Genomic DNA, 19,769 nt, shown 5'->3' with positions numbered 1-19,769 from the left:
TATCATGTTAGAGATTTTTAATTTACCTGTATATAGCTTAATATTGCTTATCTCATCCATTGTGACTTAAGTAGTGCTCCCAAGATGGCTGCCTTACCATTTACTCTTGTGGGTAGAATGAACAATGCATGGATCTGATGATTCTTTTAAGGATTCTATATCTCACTTTAGTATTCTGTAGCTTCCTATTCTGCCCAGTGTAATTTATGCAGTACACCAAAGATGGCTGCCGTGCCTGGTGCTTTCGTGTGTAGGATACATAATCCTTGGAATGTATGATCCAAAATGGCAGCATCAACCCCGTATTATGTGCATTGTTTTGTGTATTTCCTGCAAATCTAAACCCCTGTATGTTTATGGTTTTGGATTTTCTGGAAATAAAAACTTCTATATTATGTTCATGATTTCTGCAAAACGCCTTCTGTCCTTCAGGAGAAAAGAGCTCAATAAATATAATGACTTATATTATTTCCAGATGGCGTTAGCCCCTTTAGCGAGATCAGTATGAGATCCCGGGGGTCAGGAGACCGATGCCGGGATTCCGGAAGCGAGTGCAGCATGTCCCCTTGCGGGCTCGCTTCGCTCGCCTTGCTTCGCTCGCCTTGCTTCTATTCCCCCTCGGGTGGTGGCGTGGACCACCACCCAAGTGGGGAAACCTGCCTGCGGTCGGGACTGTGACCGCCTGTATTGCAGCTGGTGTCAGGATTCCAGTGTCGGTATCTTTACCGCCAGGATCCCATCCGGCGGTCAATTGACTGCCTCCCGCTGTAGCCTATGGTGTACATTCTGCAACAGTTAATGGGAGACATATCCCTTCCTGGCATGCGTTGCCCAGCAGACCGCGCACGTCCAGTAGCATTTTCAAAAGTTGAAGAGATTGGTTTGGCTTCAGCCACTTCGCAGTGAGGTGGTCCTTTCGGAGCCCTTGTTCAGGGGGTGTATTTTAATACATTTGGGCCATCATTAATTTCTTTTTACCTCAAACAGCAATGATAAATTATAACGATAGGATATAGGACCCAGTAATTCCTAAATATTCCCTGTATAGTGCAGCTGCCACTGTGCATACATAGAACATACACAAGAAGAGTAAACGTGTATACAACAGGTAATAAATGCACAGCACAGCTATCATATAGAGCAGCCCATTTCCTGCATTGCAGTGGGAGCCTCAATGTGGCTATGCCCCAGATGCTGTGCAGGTAACAGACCCAGCACGGCCTGGCAAGGGGCATGCATGGCACGCTGAGTGTTGTAGTCCCCCAGAAGCTGGACAGCAGTTACTGTTATCCTGTGTGAGGAACAATAAAGCTGTAAGCAGCTGATGTTTGTGTATGGGAATGGAATCCCCCCTCGTGTTATCTATCTCTGACACTGTGCTCAAGCAGCAGCAGCAGCAGCAGCAGTAGACGGGAGCGCGGCCTGGGAGGAAGGAGTTCCAGTGTTACGGCCACGCCCACGGGAGAAAGTTTTGGTACATACACTGTGTGCTGGTGCCACCCTTGCTGCACTCAGGAGCTGTCACTGGGACTGCTGGTCGGGGACGGGTGAGAGCACCATGATTGACGCCTTACAGTGTGCGGTTGCAGCCGGGCTGCTGCTGGTGACCGTCTCCCTGATGTGGGTCACGCTAAGGAGGAGGTACGTGGGATTATAGTGTATACAGCAAGGCATGGCAACCTCTGGCAGTGGCACCTCAGCTGATGTGGAACTGCATGTTCCAGCATGCTCTGCCACTGAGCATGCCCTAACAGCCAAACTGTGGCAAGGCATGCTGTGGTGTGTTGTTCCACAGCAGCTGGAGTGCCACAGGTTGCCTGACCCCTGGACTATACAGTAACTAATGAAAGATACAAAGTTGCAAACACTTCTCTGTTCTATTCTCCTGCGACCTACTTTACATTCCTCCTGTATAAACATTCCTCCTGTATACATTAGTTATGGGTTGGGTATATGCTATATGCACATGGCTTTTCTGCCTCTGTTAGGCAATGCTGGGTACACTGAGCAAGGGTCAATTTCCCTTCTGAAAACAGTGAATGCAGCAAGCTCTGCCTAGAGGCTCTCATGTACTGTACCAAGACTTGTTGCTATGTAATACAGAGAACAGCTGGAGTCTTATCACAAAGATAGGGTATATATATAATAATGTAAAAATAAGATTAAACCTATTGTAAAGCAATCCTTGGCAAGTACTGCGTGTTGGATTATGTGGAATTTTGTAGATATTTCTTTACACTATAATAAGTAAAGAATACTTAATATTTCAAGTAAAATCTGCCCATTTAAAGACTCTGCACTTCCAGACGGTTGCTGTGGTGACCAGATTTATTGACTTGTTTAACTTTGTTTTATATAATAAATACCCATGTGTGGAATATAGAGAAAATAAAAACAAATGTTAGAGCTGTGGTGAGTTATTCTGCAGTTCATCTACAGTCAATAGCTATATAAAAAAAAAAATGTAATACACTAGATTCATTGTGGCACTTATAACCATTCTATTGTACGTTAGTATGGGATGTGCAGAGCTGACCCTAGGCAAACTAGGCACATGCCTAGGGGCACAAACAGCTTCTGCTGATTAAAATGATATGCAGCATGCCTATATTCTGTGTGTGACTGCGGCTCTATCTGCATACGAAATGCATTACTAATGTGCAGCATTATGTGTATAAGGTGTACTACAGTACTTTGTGGCGTAATGTATAGAAAGGGCACTACTGTGTGGTCTAATGTGAATATGGGGCACCACTGTCAGGAGTAATGTGATACTACTGTGTGATGTAACGTAAATAAGAGACACTATTGCATGATATAATGTGAATTAAGTTGCAGTACTGTGTAGCGTAATTTCAGCTGGGGGTATTATTGTGTGGCCATGCCGCTTCCCAGCAAGAACACGCACCGTTTTGGGTTGCGCACTGAATGTGCACACTGTTCCTATTTAAAATATAGAGGGTAGGAGCACCAAAATGAGGACTGCTATGGGTGAGAGGTGATGGTGCTGGGAAAGGGATATGTGTGGAACGTATGCTTATTGGGAGAGAGAGGGGTGGGGTATTATGACTGGGTTCCAATATATAGACAGACAGTGTCTAGATAGACAGTCAATAGATCGTCATGCATTAGTAGGTCAAAATGGTCAAAAGGTAGACAGTGCTTAAAGTCGACAGGTTCAAAAGGTCAACACACATATGGGAGACACAAGGTTTTTCTTTCCACATATATTTAAACTTTTGCTTCATTTACCATCCACATGGACTAAGTTTAGGAATAGTAGCCTGTGCCAGACTCAGCGGTAGCTGAGTAAGGCACCTTGCCCAAAGCGTGCCAAGTGAAGTGAGCCCATGAAGGTATACATTTCAATAATTGTGGTTATGCATGATGAAAATAAAACCAAAAAAACTTCTAAAAATCGTGTCGACCATTTCCATGTTGACCTTTTGACTGTCAACCTAATGCATGTCAACCATATGGGGTCGAGTTATTTCCTAATTACTGTAGATCTTCAATACTACACCCATTATGATGGTACAGGTTGAGTATCCCTTATCCAAAATTCAAAATCACACATTTTTGGTTCCCCTACTGAGATAATGACACATATACATATATATTATATATCTATATATACACACAATATATAATATATATGTCATTTTTTTGAATTTTGGATAAGGGATACTCAACCTGTATATGTACTTTTTCTACCAGCAGTATATACTCCAGGATATAATGCACTTACATCAGAATCAAAGTCCCATGATACTATGCCTTGTCTCAATAGTTGCCTTGCACACCTGATATGTCCTAACAAAAATTCCACTGTATAATACCCAAGGATTACAACAATAACATCAAGGGCTAGTGTTCACATTAATTTGCAATAATCTGCCACTTGTTTAAAAATCACTTCATTGCTGAATTGTTCGCATATTCCATAAAAAGGTATCCTTAATTTCAGTTGTAGCTGCTCCCCATAAGTGGACCATAGAACCTAAGAGAATGTATACACAGCAACAGTTCCAGCTTTTTTTGAAGATGCCGGATTACTGACATGTTTACTGTATGTGACCTATACGTATTCCTTTACTTGTTTCTTGGTCTTCAGTGTCATGTTCCAGTGATAAACACAGTGTGGGTAATTGGCATCTGTAGTGGATATAAATTGAGATGACAAGACAGATGTTAAAATCCATCTATTTATTTCCACATATATATCAAATATAAATCTCGTATGTTTCTAATCACATACACTTGTAAATACCTTTCAACACCTTCTTGTTTGCTCTGTCCACAGTGAGTCATTGCAATGCTAAACAGAAACTGTCTAATAACTAATATTCTGTTCAAACCAGAGGGTGGGAATGTGCCAACGTGTTTCGTCACGTGCCTCTGAGGAAGTCACTGCCTGAAAAGCGTTGGAATTTCAAGTGTAATAATTCTAGAGCATTTATCAGTAATTCTGTAGAGTGAACCTCCGATAATCCAAAAGAACCTGGAGATCCAGTAACCAAAACATAGTTCTCCTATAACTGACAAATAAGGGAGTGGTCCTAAAAATTAATTGTCTACACCAGAGGTTCCCAAACTGTGTGCCGCGGCTCCCTGGGGTGCCTCGGGACACTTGCAGGGGTGCCCTGGGTTGGTGGTCCAGGACCATATCAAATTATTCATGGTCAATTTAATAGGCAAAACCAGTGCTGGTGGCTGCCAGTCATAAAATATGTGGCCAAACAGAAGCAAATCTTGTCCCTCACCACACAACTGACCCTAAGAATGACATATAAACGCAATCTACTTAATGTAATATTTCTTTCTAAATTTCTCAATAAGAAATTTTTGGCCTAGGGGTGCCGTGAAAAAAATTCTGATATTCTAGGGCGCCGTGATTCAAAAAAGTTTGGAAACCACTGGTCTACACAAATTAAGGAAGAACCATGAAAGCCTATGTTAGCAAGGTTTTGAAACCCACAGTCACAATGGCAGTCAATATACTTGTATAGATGAAGCTGTGTTCCAGGGTTCCTCCTTACAGTAAGTGTCCTCTTACAGTCTTGGCTGGGAAAAAAATACCTATTCATCCACTATGTCCCACATGGAAAAAAGTCACAAACGAGAGAGTCTAGATCCTTATTTCGCTTACAGAAAGAAGAAGCATGTGAATTACTGTTTTCTAGATGACACTAGCCAAATTCAGCACTTGTATGAAGCTGGAGAAATTAAAATTTAGGGGTATATTCATCATCATTTAAATTCTACAAAAGTTGGTTAAAATTAAAATTTTCACCTACTTTTGTAAAATTGTGTGGTCATTCATCATAAAGGTAATGCTTACCTTTCTCTCCTGAGCGGACCCAGTGTTCCCATACACTAGTATGAGGACCTCATTCATGAAGATGGTGAATGCTCCCTCACCTCCGCTGCTTACCTATGGGAAGCAGGTCTGGTTTGCAATCAGAGATCCTTCTGTCCTTCTTACGCTGGACACCGGGGGCTTATGCGCCTGCGTGAATCCTGGTTCACGCAGGCACACATGCTGGCACTGACAATTTTTTTTAACTGCTACGAATGTATCAGTGAAAATATTCATGGAGACAGCTGATTTTAGCATCAGCTGTCTCCGTGCGCTCCGACACACGCAGCGAGTTAGAATGTTAATTATTGGGTGGTAATAACTGAACTGAAGGATGACATATAAACACAATTTCCTCAATTTAATATTTTGTTTCTGAATTTCTCATTAAGAAACTTTTTGCCTAGGGGTGTCGTGAACATAGTTTTGATACTCAAGGATGTCGTGACTCAAAAAAGTTTGGGTGCAACTGGCTTATGGCCTGCATTGCATCTGTATATAACTTTATGCATTTTTATGTGTTCACATGCGATTCATTTACCCTTCATCTGTAACAAAACCAAGTTATCTTGTTTAAGCAAAAGCATATAAATGTGTTTAGTCCACATCTCATTACATTGACCACGTGTTCCCTTGCTCCATGCTGCCCTTTGTATTTTGCATCCCACTTTACTACTTTTGTAGATAAATACATGTGAGAGAATGGGTTAAAAAGGAAAGGTCTTGGGCTATACTAGTGTGATGAAGAACAATAATAGTTACTTTTGTATTAATTGTTATTATTTCTATTTTTTTTATTTTTGTACTATTCATAATTATTATTTTATGATTATTATATTTTTGATATTTTCCCATCCAGTCAACGAAAGCGAGCTTAAAATGTTTAAGGACCTGGTTGAGAGGTGCATACAACTTATGCCGCTTTCAGACATGTGACCCTACCAAGTATAGCAAGCCAGCAAATTCCCAGGTCTTAACTCTGTGACCCTGGTTGGGAGCAGGGTTGTGGACCCGTGACTTCCCGGGTTGTTTGCATTCACACATACAGAAATCCCGGGTTCACGTGCATTCACGTGCAAGAACCTGTAATTTCCATGTATGTGTGAAAGGGGTATTGGTTCTGAGGATATGCAATTTTTCGCACTGTGCATGCTTGCAACAATGAACAATTTAGAGTCTTATGCTGATTTGCCACATTTCCGCTGAATGGGTGTGTGATATTCGCACATGTGCCAAATCTTGTGAGGTAAGGTCATGAGAGAATTGTGAGCTGAGTGTATGTAGAAACCCCTACGATTTTGGATGGCTGGTGCGAATGCACACTGATAGCATACCTCCCAACTGTCCCATTTTTTGGACACTGTCCCGCTACGGGCCTCAGTGACCTGTGTTGGGGGGGGGGGGGGAGGGGTTGGAAGGCTCCCTGTCACTTTGTTGCTTTGCCTAGCACATGAGCACAGCATCTATTCACGGGAGACAGAAGAGGGGCTGGCCATGCCCTCACAGTGGCGGATGCCGATGGAGTGGTTAGTGATTGCAATTATTACCGCAAAGTCACGCCTCGGTGATGGATGGAAGGGATGATGCTGCATAGCTGTGTGCATGCAGGTGAATACTTGCATTTATTTCCGTGCACCCAATGCAGCCATTCTTGCGCCAGACTTGTGTGCAACAATGAGTCAGCCCCTCGCTGCTATAATATGAAAGCGGCTGAGCACTCTTCATGGACTACTATGTGTGTTAATAAATTACCGTATATACTCGAGTATAAGCCGACTTTTTCAGCACATTTTTCTATGCTGAAAAAGCCCCCCTCGGCTTATACTCGAGTCAACGGCTGCAGCAGACGCCGTGGGCTTTCCCTGCAGCCGGCTCCAGGGACAGACACTAGAGGTCATTATTGACCTCTAGTGTCTGTGCGGCGTTGCTATGGGAGAAACGTCATGACGTCTCTCCCATAGAGATGATCGGGTGCCGGGAAGCGGGCGCCGGAGCGGGCGGCCGGACGGAGCGGCGGCCAGACGGAGCGGGCGGACAGACTGAGCGGACCAGCGCAGCAGCAGAAGAAGCGGTCGGGAAGCAGGAGCGGGGCAGTGGTAAGTATTGTTTTTGTGTGTGTTTGTGTGTTAGTAAGCGGCGACGGGGGCACAGCAACAGGGGGCAAAGAAAGAGGGGGCACAACTACTGGGGGCAATGAAAGGGGGCACAGCTACTGGGGGCAAAGAAAGGGGGCACAACTACTGGGGGCAAAGAAAGAGGGGTCATAACTACTGGGGGCAATGAAAGAGGGGGCACAACTACTGGGGGCAAAGAAAGAGAGGGCATAACTACTGGGGGCAATGAAAGAGGGGGCACAGAAGGGGCGTGGCCTGGAGGCTGAGTGAGTAGGCAGCGTTTCGTGTGAGCTCTCAGGGATCTGGGAGCTAACTATAAAATAATAGCCTCCTCACATCCCAGATTCGACCCTGCGTTATCCAGCTGCAGTGCCAGACCAGTGTGAAAGCGGGGAAGTGGTGCTGCGGAGTCGGGGAGCCGGTTTCCTGGCTCCCGCGGATTGCGGCCTACTCCCTGCTCCGAAGCCGGGACCTCAATTTTAAACTTTACCCGTCGGCTGGGCGGCTGCCACCCCGGGACGTCTGGGTGACCCGCCTGACCCCTGCTCCCTCGGAGAATCCCCTGCAAACCTTCCAGTGCCCCCCGCCGGGAGACGGGGATGATCGAGGCCTGGATCGGAGCTGTGCAGTGAGCTCTGCTACACGAGCGGCGGCCATCTTAGGTGCTGGGAGCAGGAGAGGCGATCCGGCTACAACAAGGAGGAGACGGCTGACGGCCCCCGGGGTAAGTGAGATCTACAGACCCGGCTCGGACGAGCGGACGGCGGGCCTCTCCTCCCTCCCCGTAGACGTCGGCCGGGCACCCGCCTGGCGCCGCTGCGATCTGCCCTCCCTCCCTCTGACCTCGGCCTGGCTGTGGCCCAGCCCGGCGGCGCTTACTACAGGCGCACCCCCTGCAAATATTAAACCAGGCCTGCACCTCCTGTCCGTGCCCTGGAGTGGGAGCTGCCCCTGGTTGGTGGCGGAGACCCCCCCCCCCCCCCCTGCAGTTACCCCTTTATAGGACTGGGAGCTCTGGGGCACCCCTGCTCTCCTGAGTGGCCTCCCACGGCCGTGGGCGGCCGTCTGGACGGGCCTGGGGACCGACTCGGCCTTCCACAGCCTTCAACTATTTCGGGGCTAAAGTGTAGAAGCCGGACACACCACGACCGGAGAGGGGTGAAGAAAAAGGAAACGACTCCCGGCGCTACCGTTACCGTTAACGTTTCATACCTACTTTGGTCAGAAGCTCACCGGGTGAAGGAGATACACCCCCCTGACCCCGCGCCTGGGTTGACCAGGAATTCATTGTCTAAGTGAGGACGACTAGCGCAATGGCTCTGTCTACTCTGCTCATACCAATGTAAATCAAGAGATTTCTCCTACCTCTGCCATTATCCATGTGATGTCTTGTTAACTTCTGAAAAAGTGGAGCCTCCTGGTCTCTCCATCCTCCGTGTTTGGTTACATTAAGCTATCTTCGTCTGGGCTTTATCATGCCCACTAGGCGCAGCAAACCGTCAAAGCCTGCACAGCAGCTCTCATTTTTCAAATCATCTCCGAAAATGCCTGGCCCTAAAGTTACTGGGCCCTCTACAGCAGGTGCAGCGCCCCAGACCCCACCGTCACAGGAAGTAAATCCGCCTGCCAAGACCTTGGATAAGGTCGGAGATGGGGAGGCCCTCACGGTGGGCACTATGAAGTTACTTTTGTCCCGCTTTAAGGAAGAGGTGGCAGCTGAGTTCCGTACCACCTTGACGGCATGCCAACAATCTATAGATGACCTGGGTGGCCGTACGGACCATCTGGAAACTAAAATGGAAGAAGTCGTGGGGTCTCATAACAACCTATTGGACTCTCATGATGCATTAGAAGCAGAGGTGAAGCTCTTACGGGACAAGGTCACGGATCTGGAGGACAGATCGCGTCGCAGCAATCTTAAACTACGCGGAGTCCCCGAGTCGGTGTCCCATAGTAGCCTGCACGATTACGCGGTGAACATTTTTAAGGCTTTGCTGCCTCGATCTGCATCTACAGACCTCATTATCGATCGAATACACCGGCTACCGAAGGCCAGAGCGGCCCCAGGAGATGCACCGAGAGATGTCCTCATGAAGATGCACTACTTTCATGTCAAAGAGGCCTTACTGAAAGCAGCCAGACCGTCGTCTGACACATCTTCAGCCCTACAAGGACTTCAACTCTTTGGGGATTTGTCTGCAGCCACTCTCTACAAACGGCGATCATTCCATCAGATCACTGCGGCCCTCAGAAAGGCTGATATCCCTTACAGATGGGGTTTCCCCACCAAGCTGCTGATTCATCGGGATGGCTCTACTGTTTCTATCTCTACTGCAGATGAAGGAGAAAATAAGAATTTACTTACCGATAATTCTATTTCTCATAGTCCGTAGTGGATGCTGGGACTCCGTCAGGACCATGGGGAATAGCGGGCTCCGCAGGAGACAGGGCACATCTAAAAAAGCTTTTAGGTCACATGGTGCGTACTGGCTCCTCCCCCTATGACCCTCCTCCAAGCCTCAGTTAGGTACTGTGCCCGGACGAGCGTACACAATAAGGAAGGATCTTGAATCCCGGGTAAGACTCATACCAGCCACACCAATCACACCGTACAACTTGTGATCTGAACCCAGTTAACAGTATGATAACACAAACGAAGTAGCCTCTGAACAGATGGCTCACAACAACAGTAATAACCCGATTTTTGTAACAATAACTATGTACAAGCATTGCAGACAATCCGCACTTGGGATGGGCGCCCAGCATCCACTACGGACTATGAGAAATAGAATTATCGGTAAGTAAATTCTTATTTTCTCTAACGTCCTAGTGGATGCTGGGACTCCGTCAGGACCATGGGGATTATACCAAAGCTCCCAAACGGGCGGGAGAGTGCGGATGACTCTGCAGCACCGAATGAGAGAACTCCAGGTCCTCTTTAGCCAGAGTATCAAATTTGTAAAATTTTACAAACGTGTTCTCCCCTGACCACGTAGCTGCTCGGCAAAGTTGTAATGCCGAGACTCCTCGGGCAGCCGCCCAGGATGAGCCCACTTTCCTTGTGGAATGGGCCTTTACAGATTTAGGCTGTGGCAGGCCTGCCACAGAATGTGCAAGTTGGATTGTACTACATATCCAACGTGCAATCGTCTGTTTAGACGCAGGAGCACCCAACTTGTTGGGTGCATACAATGTAAACAACGAGTCAGATTTTCTGACTCCAGCTGTCCTTGAAATATATATTTTTAATGCTCTGACAACGTCCAGTAACTTGGAGTCCTCCAAGTCGCTAGTAGCCGCAGGCACCACAATAGGCTGGTTCAAGTGAAATGCCGAAAACCACCTTAGGGAGAAATTGAGGATGTGTCCTCAATTCTGCCCTGTCCGAATGGAATATCAGATATGGGCTTTTGTATGACAAAGCTGCCAACTCCGAAACTCTCCTGGCTGAAGCCAGGGCCAACAGCATGGTTACCTTCCATGTAAGGTATTTTAAATCTACCGATTTTAAAGGCTCAAACCAATGAGATTTGAGAAAATTTAGAACCACGTTCAAATCCCACGGTGCCACTGGATGCACTATTGGGGGTTGTATATGTAGTACACCTTTGACAAAAGTTTGTACTTCAGGCACTGACGCCAATTCCTTCTGGAAGAAAATTGATAAGGCCGAAATTTGAACTTTAATGGACCCCAATTTGAGGCCCATAGACAATCCTGCTTGCAGGAAATGTAAGAATCGACCCAATTGAAATTCTTCCGTTGGAGCCTTCTTAGCCTCACACCACGCAACATATTTTCTCCAAATGCGGTGATAATGTTGTGCGGTCACTTCTTTCCTGGCTTTAATTAAAGTAGGAATAACTTCCTCAGGAATGCCCTTCTCTTTTAGAATCCGGCGTTCAACCGCCATGCCGTCAAACGCAGCCGCGGTAAGTCTTGGAACATACAAGGTCCCTGCTGAAGCAGATCCCTTCTTAGAGGTAGAGGCCACGGATCCTCCGTGAGCATCTCTTGAAGTTCCGGATACCAAGTTCTTCTTGGCCAGTCCGGAGCTACCAGTATTGTTCTTACTCCTCTTTTCCGTATAATTCTCAGTACCTTTGGTATGAGAGGCAGAGGAGGGAACACATACACTGACTGGTACACCCACGGTGTTACCAGAGCGTCCACAGCTATTGCCTGAGGGTCTCTTGACCTGGCGCAATACCTGTCCAATTTTTTGTTGAGGCGAGACGCCATCATGTCCACCTTTGGTTTTTCCCAACGGTTCACAATCATGTGGAAAACTTCTGGATGAAGTCCCCACTCTCCCGGGTGAAGGTCGTGTCTGCTGAGGAAATCTGCTTCCCAGTTGTCCACTCCCGGGATGAAGACTGCTGACAGTGCTACGACATGATTCTCCGCCCAGCGCAGAATCCTTGCAGCTTCTGCCATTGCACTCCTGCTTCTCGTGCCGCCTTGTCGGTTTACGTGGGCGACTGCTGTGATGTTGTCTGACTGGATCAACACCGGCTGACCCTGAAGCAGCGATTTTGCCAGGCTTAGAGCATTGTAGATCGCTCTTAGCTCCAGTATATTTATGTGAAGAGACGTCTCCAGGTTTGACCACACGCCCTGGAAGTTTCTTCCCTTTGTGACTGCTCCCCAACCTCGTAGGCTGGCATCCGTAGTCACCAGGACCCAGTCCTGTATGCCGAATCTGCGGCCCACTAACAGATGGGCAGTCTGCAACCACCACAGGAGAGACAACCTTGTTCTCGGTGACAGTGTTATCCGCTGATGCATGTGCAGATGCGATCCGGACCATTTGTCCAGCAGATCCCACTGAAATGTTCGTGCATGGAATCTGCCGAATGGAATCGCTTCGTACGAAGCCACCATCTTTCCCAGGACTCTTGTGCATTGATGTACTGACACAGTTCCTGGTTTTAGGAGGTTCTTGACAAGTTCGGATAACTCCCTTGCTTTCTCTTCCGGGAGAAATACCTTTTTCTGAACCGTGTCCAGAATCATGCCCAGGAACAGCAGATGTGTTGTCGGGGTCAATTGAGATTTTGGAAGATTTAGAATCCACCCGTGTTGCTGAAGCACTACTTGTGTTAGCGCTACACCGACTTCCAGCTGTTCTCTGGACTTTGCCCTTATCAGGAGATCGTCCAAGTAAGGGATAATTAATACGCCTTTTCTTCGTAGAAGAACCATCATTTCGGTCATTACCTTGGTAAAGACCCGAGGGGCCGTGGACAACCCAAACGGCAGCGTTTGAAACTGATAATGACAGTCTTGTATCACGAACCTGAGATACCCTTGGTGTGAGGGGTAAATCGGGACATGTAGATAAGCATCTTTTATGTCCAAGGACACCATGAAGTCTCCTTCTTCCAGATTCGCTATCACTGCTCTGAGTGACTCCATCTTGAACTTGAATTTCTTTATGTACAGGTTCAAGGATTTCAGATTTAGAATAGGCCTTACCGAACCGTCCGGTTTCGGTACCACAAATAGTGTGGAATAATACCCCTTTCCCTGTTGTAGGAGGGGTACCTTGACTATCACCTGCTGAGAATACAGCTTGTGAATGGCTTCCAAAACCGACGTCCTTCCTGAGGGAGACGTTGGTAAAGCAGACTTTAGGAACCGGCGAGGGGGAGACCTTTCGAACTCCAGCATGTAACCCTGAGATACTATCTGCAGGACCCACGGGTCCACTTGTGAGTGAACCCATTGATTGCTGAAAATCTTGAGTCGACCCCCCACCGTTCCTGAGTCCGCTTGTAAAGCCCCAGCGTCATGCTGATGGCTTTGTAGAAGCCGGGGCGGGCTTCTGTTCCTGGGCAGGGGCTGCTTGCTGCCCTTTCTTACCCTTTCCTCTGCCTCGCGGCAGATAAGACTGTCCTTTTGGTCGCTTTTTATAGGAGCGAAAGGACTGCGGCTGAAAAGACGGTGTCTTTTTCTGTTGGGAGGGGGTCTGAGGTAAAAAAGTGGATTTGCCGGCAGTTGCCGTGGCCACCAGGTCCGAAAGACCGACCCCAAACAATTCCTCTCCTTTATATAGCAATACTTCCATATGCCTCTTGGAATCCGCATCACCTGACCACTGTCGCGTCCATAAACTTCTTCTGGCAGATATGGACATCGCGCTTACTCTTGATGCTAGAGTACAAACATCCCTCTGAGCATCTCGCATATAAAGGAAAGCATCCTTTAATTGCTCTAGAGTCAATAAAATACTGTCCCTATCCAGGGTATCAATATTTTCAGTCAGAGAATCCAACCACACTACCCCAGCACTGCACATCCAGGCTGAGGCTATTGCCGGTCGCAGTATAACACCAGTATGTGTGTATATACTCTTCAGTGTAGTTTCCAGCCTCCTATCTGCTGGATCCTTGAGGGCGGCCGTATCAGGAGACGGCAACGCCACTTGCTTTGATAAACGTGTGAGCGCCTTATCCACCCTAGGGGGTGTTTCCCAGCGCGCCCTAACCTCTGGTGGGAAAGGGTATAATGCCAATAACTTCTTGGAAATTAGCAGTTTTCTATCGGGGTTAACCCACGCTTCATCACACACGTCATTCAATTCCTCTGATTCTGGAAAAAATACAGGTAGTTTTTTCACCCCCCACATAATACCCCTTTTTGAGGTACCAGCAGTATCAGAGATCTGCAAAGCCTCCTTCATTGCCGTGATCATATAACGTGTGGCCCTATTGGAAAATACGTTTGTTTCTTCACCGTCGACACTAGATTCATCTGTGTCGGTACCCGTGTCGACTGACTGAGGTAAAGGACGTTTTACAGCCCCTGACGGTGTCTGAGACGCCTGAACCGGTACTAACTGGTTTGCCGGGCGTCTTATTTCGTCAACTGACTTTTGTAATGTGCTGACATTATCACGTAATTCCATAACTAAAGCCATCCATTCCGGTGTCGACTCCCTAGGGGGTGACATTACCATCATCGGCAATTGCTCTGCCTCCACACCAACATCGTCCTCATACATGTCGACACACACGTACCGACACACAGCAGCCACACAGGGAATGCTCTAATCGAAGACAGGACCCCCTAGCCCTTTGGGGAGACAGAGGGAGAGTTTGCCAGCACACACCAAAAGCGCTATAAATGTATATAAACAACCCTAGAAGGTGTTGTTTACTATATATGCGCTCTTAATATATAAATATCGCCAATTTATGCCCCCCTTCTCTTTGTTACCCTGTTTCTGTAGTGCAGTGCAGGGGAGAGACCTGGGAGCCTTCCTCACCAGCGGAGCTGAGCAGGAAAATGGCGCTGAGTGCTGAGGAGAATAAGCTCCGCCCCTTTTTCGGCGGGCTTTTCCCCGGTTTTTAAGAAACTGGCCTGGGTTAAAATACATACATATAGCCTTAATGGCTATATGTGATGTATTTATTTTGCCACTAAAGGTAATTATATTGCTGCCCAGGGCGCCCCCAGCAGCGCCCTGCACCCTCCGTGACTGAGTCGGTGAGCCGTGTGACAACAATGGCGCACAGCTGCCGTGCTGTGCGCTACCTTCAAGAAGACTGAGGAGTCTTCTGCCGCCTGCTTTCCGGACCTCCGTTCTGCCGTCTCTTCAGCGTCTGTAAGGGGGATCGGCGGCGCGGCTCCGGGACGAACCCCAGGCTGACCTGTGTTCCGACTCCCTCTGGAGCTAAGTGTCCAGTAGCCTAAGACTCCAATCCATCCTGCACGCAGGTGAGTTGGAAATCTCTCCCCTAAGTCCCTCGATGCAGTGATCCTGTTGCCAGCAGGAATCACTGAGATTGAAACCTAAAAAAAAACTTTTCTAAACAGCTCTTTAGGAGAGCCACCTAGATTGCACCCTCTCGGACGGGCACAAAAACCTAACTGAGGCTTGGAGGAGGGTCATAGGGGGAGGAGCCAGTACGCACCATGTGACCTAAAAGCTTTTTTAGATGTGCCCTGTCTCCTGCGGAGCCCGCTATTCCCCATGGTCCTGACGGAGTCCCAGCATCCACTAGGACGTTAGAGAAAAGCTGCTTAAATCATGGAATATCACGGAACCCACGGTGGGCCCCTCCCCCCGACATCTTCAGCAGGACTGGTCGTCGGTGAAGTGAGGAGACCTGCTCTGTGACTGATACCACACCGTTATGGTCACGATGTTACGACTCCAGTGACTCTTCAGATAAAGGCTTTATCCCAGACATATAGGGCCATGGTCTGTCGTGATGGGGGGCGCTGGGTATAGCGAAAGAAATGTCTCTGTTTTAAAGCATTTCAATGATTCCCCGCTATGCTCAAATAGTTGCTCCTTTTTTTTTTTTTTTTTAGGGGAGCTGTGCCCGACGTCCCCCCGGACATGACTGTTTACATTAATGTTGGCCGGTGGGATTAGTTTTAAAGTTTGATAAGCTATATGAGCCGCTGGACTAGTTCTAGATCTAATGTTAGAAGTAATAGCCCAGGTTTTCTTTTAGGTTGGAGCGCCTTTGCTCTGCCGTATTTGTTCTTAAGGTTCCGTGTGTACTGATGTGCATACATCTGCTGTTATGTTATCAAGACGTCCTTATATTCTTCAGTTTACAGTAATTAAGTATGGCAGTGGGTGGGAGTTATGCCGCTAACCCCTACCTTAGCCTACACAGTCGCCTTAACATGGCGACTGGATGTGATCTCACGAGAGATCAATTTAGTTTGGTTTTGTGTTATATTTTATGTCTGTTTTCCCACATGTATTCTTATATGTTTTCCCCCCCCTATCAGGTATACCGGTCTCAGCACAGATATTGGTCATCAGAGATATTAGTTCCTTCTGTAATTGAAAATGGTGAAGATAGTCTCTATTAATGCCAAAGGGCTTAACTCTCCTCAAAAACGTAGAGTAGCCTTGAACTATTTTCATAAGCTAAGAGCACAAGTAGTAGCGGTTCAGGAAACCCATTTCCAGAGTCAAGGTCCCCCCCTCTTCACTAATTCACATTACCCCCTTTGCTATACAGCAAATGGACCTGCCAAGAAAGCCGGCGTGGCTCTTCTCATAGCCCAACACTGCCCGTTTGTCTTGTCCTCTAAATATGAAGATCCTGACGGGAGATATTTAATTTTAGTAGGTAAGCTAGATAATGTGGAGACCACTCTGGTCTCATGCTACGCCCCCAATACCAAGCAAATAAAATTCCTTAGAACCTTTTGTAAAATTCTTCAAGAGCATACGAAAGGAGCCCTGTTGATCCTTGGAGATTTCAACATGGTGCTGGATCCCAATATAGATCGCTCTCGTCCAACCCGGACTCTTCGTAGCAGTCCGACCCAGGATCCCTCAGGCAGATTCGGTCAATTGTTAGCTGAATATTCGCTGTATGATGTATGGAGAGCCAAACACCCTGCAGAGCGAGATTATACTTTCTTTTCCCACGTACATAGCTCGTACTCTAGAATAGACCTGGCGTTAGTTGATAAGTGGACATTAGCTGCCATTAGCAAAGTGGATATATTACCTATGTCTTGGTCAGACCACTCGCCACTTGTTGTGATTTGGGAAGCTGACAAGAGGGTGGTCCCCCATGGCCCCTGGAGATTAGGCCCGTACCTTCTATCCCGCCCTGAGGCCCGCCAGGCCATCCAGCAATCTCTAGACCTATATTTAGCTACTAACTGTCCCAAGGACACAAATGTTTTCACCCATTGGTGTTCACTGAAAGCCGTGGTTAGAGGCTCTGCAATCCAGATAGCAGCTAGACTTAAACGTGAGTATAAAAGTAGACAGGCCTTGGCCGAAAGGGAGGCTGCTCATCTGGAAACTGCACATAAAAATAACCCTAATAATAAAGCCCTCTTTAAGGAACTCCTTGCTGCCCGAGACAAGGTGAATGCATTTGCCCTATCGGAAGTTCATCGTAATCTGCAGCGACTCAATCAACAATATTATAGGCTTGGTAATAGAGCGTGACGCTTGCTGGCGCGTAAACTAAGGGGACGTAGAGCTAAAGAACGCATACATGCGGTACATACTGCCTCGGGAGTTAAAGTAACCGACCCGGTAGAGATAGCTAATGCATTTGCCGAATACTATTCACAGCTGTACAACCTTAGAGATGATCCTGATACCCCTCAGCCTTCCTCGGTAGATATTGCTGGTTTCTTGGAAGGGCTGTCCCTCCCCACTATTGACCCTCAGACCCGGGAATCCCTTTGTTCGCCCTGGGTGCCTGAGGAAGTCATAGCAGCTATCGATTCCTGCCCAGTAAACAAGGCCCACGGGCCCAGATGGATACCCCACTAACTTCTATAAAACCTTTAAGTCTACTCTTGCCCCGATTTTAGTGTCAGTTTTCAACGAAGCTTCAGACTCCACATGTTTCCCGAAGGAGATGTTGGAGGCCCGTATAGTTACTATTCCAAAGGCCGGTAAATCTCCTGCGGTGGTCCAGAACTACCGCCCAATAGCACTTCTAAACACGGATCTTAAATTGTTCGCTAAGATGGTTGCGAATAGGATATCCCCACTCCTGTCTGGTCTGATTAACCCCGACCAGGTAGGTTTCGTTTTAGGTCGGCAAGCATCTGATAACACACGGAGGGTTATCAATTTGATTGAACGCTGCCAAGCCCGAGACGAGCCTCTCCTGCTTCTATCTTTAGATGCAGAGAAGGCATTTGATAGGCTTCACTGGGACTATCTACGGGCTACCTTGGGCTGCTTTGGATTTGCAGGTAGGATACTCGACTCCATTTTGGCCCTGTATTCCTCCCCATCGGCTTCGGTGTTCACCAATGGTTGTAATTCATATACATTCAATATCACGAATGGGACTCGTCAGGGTTGCCCCCTTTCACCCCTCATTTTCGTGCTGGCTATTGAGCCCCTGGCGGAGCGGATCAGGACATTAGACTCCATTGTTGGCCCAGTGGTGGAAGGGACGCACCATAAAATTTGTCTTTTTGCTGACGACATCTTAGTATGCCTTAGCGACCCTGAATCGTCATTACCACATCTACACTCTCTCTTAGACTCCTATACAGGGATCTCCTATTATAAGCTAAATACTACTAAGACCGAGGCCCTCCCTCTGAATATTTCGGATGACACTCTTAGGCGTCTAAAGATGGCTTACAAATACGCATGGCAACTCAGGTCACTTAAATATTTGGGTGTACATATATCTAGAGGGCGAGATTTAATGGGATGTAATTATGACCCCCTCTTTAGAACATTTGAGCTATTTATTAAAGATTGGATGATGCAGGAGGTTTCCTGGGTCAGACGAGTAGCAGCTGCGAAGATGGTGCTCTTATCCAAACTGATGTACCTTTTCCGTACCATTCCTAGGACCTTCCCTAAAGATATTTGCAATAGATTTAACCGTTTACTATCAAACTATGTATGGGGGGGCTCAAAACCGAGAATAGCGAAATCCACCCTAGTGGCACGGAAGTGTGACGGGGGAGTAGCCTACCCAGATTTGGAGAGATATCACAATGCCTGTTTACTGGCCCAGGCCAGAGATTGGTTCACTCAAGACACCCCTAAACCGTGGGTGTCACTGGAACGGAGTGCTGTCTCCCCCTTCGCACTATCCGACTTGTTCTGGTTGCCCACCGCTTCTATCCCTCCAGGGGGAACGGAAAACTCTGCGGTTCAAGCAACGTTGTTAGCATGGAAAAACGTACTTAAGTCCCTCCCCACCGGAGCTCTACCCTCCCCCCAGTTGTCTCTCCACGCTATAGCCACACTGATCCCAGACCTTGACTTGCACCACTGGCGAGACAGGGGCCTCTCCACCTTGAAGGATGTCCTTCGGGACGGGGTGCTAGTCCCCTTTTCCCTACTTCAGGAACAATTCCAGGTACCTAAGCAAGATTTTCACAAATATCTGCAATTGAGGCATTGGCTTCAAAGTTGTTCCCCTAACCGAGTCCCCCATTTTGGCCCCCCTAAACTACTGATGTCACTCCTGTTGCCTGTCAGTAATAAAGGAGGCATCTCCAGATGGTACCAATATCTCGTGACTGAGTCCCGACATGGAGTATTCCCCTCACAGACCAAATGGGAAAAAGACCTCCCTGCGGTCTTTACCGAAGATATTTGGAAAATTATCTTTCAATCCTGCTTTAAAATTTCTAAATGTATAAATCATTGTGAAATGTATTACAAATTGGTCCATAGGGTGTACTTTACGCCGGAACGTTTGCACAAGACATGGAGTATTCCCCTCACAGACCAAATGGGAAAAAGACCTCCCTGCGGTCTTTACCGAAGATATTTGGAAAATTATCTTTCAATCCTGCTTTAAAATTTCTAAATG

The 19,769-nt window shown here is 47.3% G+C and overlaps 1 protein-coding gene across 1 annotated transcript in view; it reads left to right on the top strand.

Annotated features, from left to right (window-relative positions):
* The first annotated feature begins 1,391 nt into the window (after window positions 1-1,391).
* LOC134928271 (cytochrome P450 7B1) overlaps window positions 1,392-19,769 on the top strand; it is a 369,002-nt gene continuing 350,624 nt past the window's right edge. Inside the window, exon 1 of the mRNA XM_063923794.1 lies at window positions 1,392-1,641. Coding sequence (XP_063779864.1) covers window positions 1,559-1,641 — 83 coding nt within the window. The 5' untranslated portion in view covers window positions 1,392-1,558. The remainder of the gene's footprint in view (window positions 1,642-19,769) is intronic.

The sequence above is a fragment of the Pseudophryne corroboree genome, chromosome 5 (genome assembly GCF_028390025.1).
Source record: "Pseudophryne corroboree isolate aPseCor3 chromosome 5, aPseCor3.hap2, whole genome shotgun sequence".
Taxonomy (NCBI): Eukaryota; Metazoa; Chordata; class Amphibia; order Anura; family Myobatrachidae; genus Pseudophryne; species Pseudophryne corroboree.
The sequence above is the reverse complement of the archived record's forward strand: the minus strand, read 5'-3'. Positions and strand labels throughout refer to the sequence as shown.